The sequence below is a fragment of the Mchenga conophoros genome, linkage group LG3, assembly GCF_057382185.1.
Source record: "Mchenga conophoros isolate Kocher_MC1m ecotype Shallow Benthic linkage group LG3, M_conophoros_male_GT1.1, whole genome shotgun sequence".
Taxonomy (NCBI): domain Eukaryota; kingdom Metazoa; phylum Chordata; class Actinopteri; order Cichliformes; family Cichlidae; genus Mchenga; species Mchenga conophoros.
This window is the reverse complement of record NC_140528.1, coordinates 51,589,845-51,594,224: the sequence shown is the minus strand read 5'-3', so window position 1 is coordinate 51,594,224 and position 4,380 is coordinate 51,589,845. Positions and strand designations below refer to the sequence as shown.

At 45.5% G+C, this 4,380-nt stretch overlaps 1 protein-coding gene across 1 annotated transcript; it reads left to right on the top strand.

Moving 5' to 3' along the window:
- The first annotated feature begins 1,759 nt into the window (after positions 1-1,759).
- On the top strand, positions 1,760-4,146 carry LOC146579359 (tripartite motif-containing protein 16-like). The gene has a single exon (XM_085269257.1). It carries the CDS (start codon positions 1,837-1,839, stop codon positions 3,508-3,510), a length of 1,674 nt encoding a protein of 557 aa, XP_085125383.1. The 5' UTR covers positions 1,760-1,836; the 3' UTR covers positions 3,511-4,146.
- Positions 4,147-4,380: the final 234 nt, after the last annotated feature.

The following is a 4,380-nucleotide window of genomic DNA, read 5'->3' as shown; positions in this document are numbered from 1 at the left end:
GTTTTTGTCCTGGTCGCGGAACACTGGACCAGCTCTTTATCCTCTCCAGGATACTTGAGGGTGCATGGGAGTTTGCTCAACCAGTCTACATGTGTTTTGTGGACTTGGAGAAGGCATTCCACCGTGTCCCTCGGGGTGTCCTGTGGGAGGTGCTGCGGGAGTATGGGGTGTCTGGCCCGTTGCTACGGTACATTTGATCCCTATACAGCCGTTGCAAGAGCTTGGTTCGCATTGCCGGCAATAAGTCGGACTCGTTCCCGGTGGGTGATGGGCTCTGCCAGGGCTGCCCTTTGTCTCCGGTTCTGTTCATAATTTTTATGGACAGGATTTCTAGGTGCAGCCAAGTGGCGGAGGGCTTTCACTTTGGTGGCCTCAGAATCTCATCTCTGATTTTTGCGGATGATGTGGTTCTGTTGGCTTCATCGGGTGAAGGCCTCCAGTTCACACTGGAACGGTTCGCAGCCGAGTGTGAAGCAGTGGGAATGAGGATTAGCACCTCCAAATCCGAGGTCATGGTTCTCAGCCGGAAAAGGGTGGAGTGCCCATTCCGGGTTCTGACCCAAGTGGAGGAGTTCAAGTATCTCGGCGTCTTGTTCGCGAGTGGTGGGAGAAGGGAGCTGGAGATCAACAGACAGATTGGTGCGGTGACAGTGATGCGGACGCTGCACCGGTCCATCGTGGTGAAGAGGGAGCTGAGTGTAAAAGCAAAGCTCTCAATTTACCGGTCGATCTACGTCCCTACCCTCACCTATGGCCACGAGCTGTGGGTAGTGACCGAAAGAACGAGATCGCGGATACAAGCGGCGGAAATGAGCTTCCTCCGAAGGGTGGCTGGCCTCTCCCTTAGAGATAGGGTGAGAAGTTCGGCCATCCGGGAGGGGCCCAGAGTAGAGCCGCTGCTCCTCCACATCGAAAGGAACCAGCTGAGGTGGTTCGGGCATCTGACAAGGATGCCTCCTGGGGTTGGTGTTACGGGCATGTCTCACCGGGAGGAGGCCCCGGGGCAGACCCAGGACACGCTGGAGAGATTATATCTCTTGGCTGGCCTGGGAACGCCTTGGTGTTCCCCCGGATAAGCTGGAGGGAGGTGGCTGGGGAGAGGGAGGTCTGGGCTTTTCTGCTTAGGCTGCTGCCCCCACAACCCGGCCCTGGATAAAGCGAATGAAGATGGTTGGGTTATTTCTGTTGCCGCAGTGATTATAAATGCAAAAACAAAACAAAATGCAAGATTCTTTGGAGTTATTAACTTTCTGCAGTAATATCTGTAATTATATGTTCAGACTTTAGACTGTTCAAAGCAATGCAGTTTACATATTTGTTGTTGGCATTTATCTAGCTCTCATCTTGTTACAGAGAGCTATATGCTTTAATTAATGCAACAGCCTCTACTGTTCTGACAGTTACAGGTTTAGAATCTGGTCATGTGAATATAAACATGAGACATGTATGTCCAATGTTCATTAACGATGGATTTTTTAATTCATTTATATAAAAGAAAGGTTAACAAGCGTAAAAGTTGATGTGAGCAGTAATTAAAAAAGGGTTAAAAACACAGTTTCGCTCTCTTAACTGCTCCTCTTCCTGGAGTGAAGCACAGCCTGATAACCCTCCCTCTTCTTCCTGATCTTTAACACAGCACCTCCTCTCTGTCCACATGTTTTCTCATTCCTTCACCTTCAGATCTACAGTTTGAAGATGGGTGTAACCAACATGTGGTGACATGTAAGAGCTGACAGGCTCCATTCACTGCAGAAACATGTTGTTGAGATCAGAGCTCAGACTAGTTTCAGTTATAAGGAAGTGAAACTCACACAGTCACTGACACTGAGAGGAGAAATGGCGCAGAAAGGAGTTCAGCTGGACCGAGAAACCTTCTCTTGTTCCATCTGTTTGGATCTACTGAAGGATCCAGTGACTACAACCTGTGGACACAGCTACTGCAGGAACTGTATTAAAACCCACTTTGATGAAGAGGACAGGAAGGGAATTCACAGCTGCCCTCAGTGCAGGAAGACGTTCACACTGAGGCCTGTCCTGGAGAAAAACACCATGTTAGCAGCTTTAGTGGAGCAGCTGAAGAAGACTGGACTCCAAGCTGCTCCAGCTGATCACTGCTATGCTGGACCTGAAGATGTGGCCTGTGATGTCTGCACTGGGAGGAAGCGGAAAGCCATGAGGTCCTGTTTATCTTGTCCAGCCTCTTACTGTGAGAAACACCTTGAACCTCACTATGATGCAGCTCCATTAAAGAAACACAAGTTGGTGGCCCCCTCCAAGAAGCTCCAGGAGAACATCTGCTCTCGCCATGATGAGGTGATGAAGATTTTCTGTCGTACTGATCAGCAGAGTATCTGTTATCTCTGCACGATGGATGAACATAAAGGCCATGAAACAGTCCCAGCTGCAGCAGAAAGGACTGAGAAGCAGAAAGAGCTCGAGGTGAGACGACTAAACATCCAGCAGAGAATCCAGGAGCGAGAGAAAGATGTGAAGCTGCTTCAACAGGAGGTGGAGGCCATCAATGGCTCTGCTGATAAAGCAGTGGAGGACAGTGAGAAGATGTTCACTGAGCTGATCCGGCTCATCCAGAAAAGAAGATCCAATATGAAGAAGAAGGTCAGGTCCCAGCAGGAAACTGAAGTGAGTCGAGTCAAAGAGCTTCAGGAGAAGCTGGAGCAGGAGATCGCTGAGCTGAAGAGGAAAGACGGCGAGCTGGAGCAGCTCTCACACACAGAGGATCACAACCAGTTTCTACACAACTACCCCTCACTGTCAGCACTCAGTGAGTCTACACACTCATCCAGCATCAATATTCATCCTCTGAGCTACTTTGAGGATGTGACAGCAGCTGTGTCAGAGACCAGAGATAAACTACAGGACATTCTGAGAAAGGAATGGACAAACATCTCACTGACAGTCACTGAAGTGGATGTTTTACTGTCACCAGCAGAGCCAAAGACCAGAGCTGGATTCTTAAAATATTCACATGAAATCACACTGGATCCAAACACAGCAAACGCATATCTACTGTTATCCAAGGGGAACAGAAAAGTAACATTTATGAAACAACAACAGTCTTATTCTGATCATCCAGACAGATTCACTGGATGTGTACAGGTCCTGAGTAGAGAGAGTCTGACTGGACGTTGTTACTGGGAGGTGGAGTGGAGAGGTAGAGGAGTTGGTCTCGCAGTCACATACAAGAATATCAGCAGAGCAGGGAGCCTCAATGAATGTGGATTTGGATACAATGGCAAATCTTGGGAATTAGATTGTGGCACAAACAGTTATAAATTTTGGCACAACAAAGTCCAAACTGACCTCTTAGGTCCTCAGTCCTCCAGAGTAGGAGTGTACCTGGATCACAGAGCAGGTATTCTGTCTTTCTACAGCGTCTCTGAAACCATGACTCTCATCCACAGAGTCCAGACCACATTCACTCAGCCGCTCTATGCTGGACTTTGGCTTTATGGAGATGGAGACACTGCAAAGTTGATTAAAGTCAAATAGAGAAGACAGGTTCATGTTGATCCCTGACCATTATATGTACTTGTGTAGTTTCTAAATGAGGCTTTACATTTTAGAAGCTGAGAAGTTCAGTGGTCCATTGATGTGTGAAAATAATATTGCACTGATTCAAACTGTACTTACATTTATATACCTTACATCAATATAAATCTGAATTTGTTCTTATGGCTGATAATCATGTGAGTTTAAATGATACTACTCTTCATATTCAGCATGTTTGAAATCTGTCATCAGTCTGGTTAGTGCTTTTATTCTGTAGTTGCTGTAGTGGGTTGTCAAATGCAAAAATATATTAGAGCTGCAGTGATTCATCAGTTAGTCAATGATTAGAGAATTTATTGTTTTATCATTATTTTAGTCACATTTAAAGCTGGTTCCAGTTTCTGAAATGTGAAGATTGTTGATTTTTCTTTTCGATCATATATGACTGTAAACTTAATGTCTTTGAGGTTTGAACTTTTAAAAATATAACAAAAAATTGAATCTTTGAGGTTTTTGATATTATTATTATTATTATTACTATAGCTAGAGTGATGACGTTTAATCTCATTCTTCAGATGAAATGCTTGATGACACTCGATCATTTATACATTGAAATATAAAAGCTAAATAACACACAGGCCTGTATATTGTGGAGGATTGACATGTTTCTTTGCCCTGAGCTGTGTCTGGCAGGCAGAGCATCTCCACAAATCTGATGCTTCTGATTTGGAGAAAATGAGCTGAGGGAGACACCTGGTGGACAAACAAAGACATGACAGGAAGAAAGACTAAAGTGCAGAGTGGAGACAAACAGCAGGAAATACACATTGTCATTCTTCAGAAAAACACAGACACAGAGAGGAGAAAATA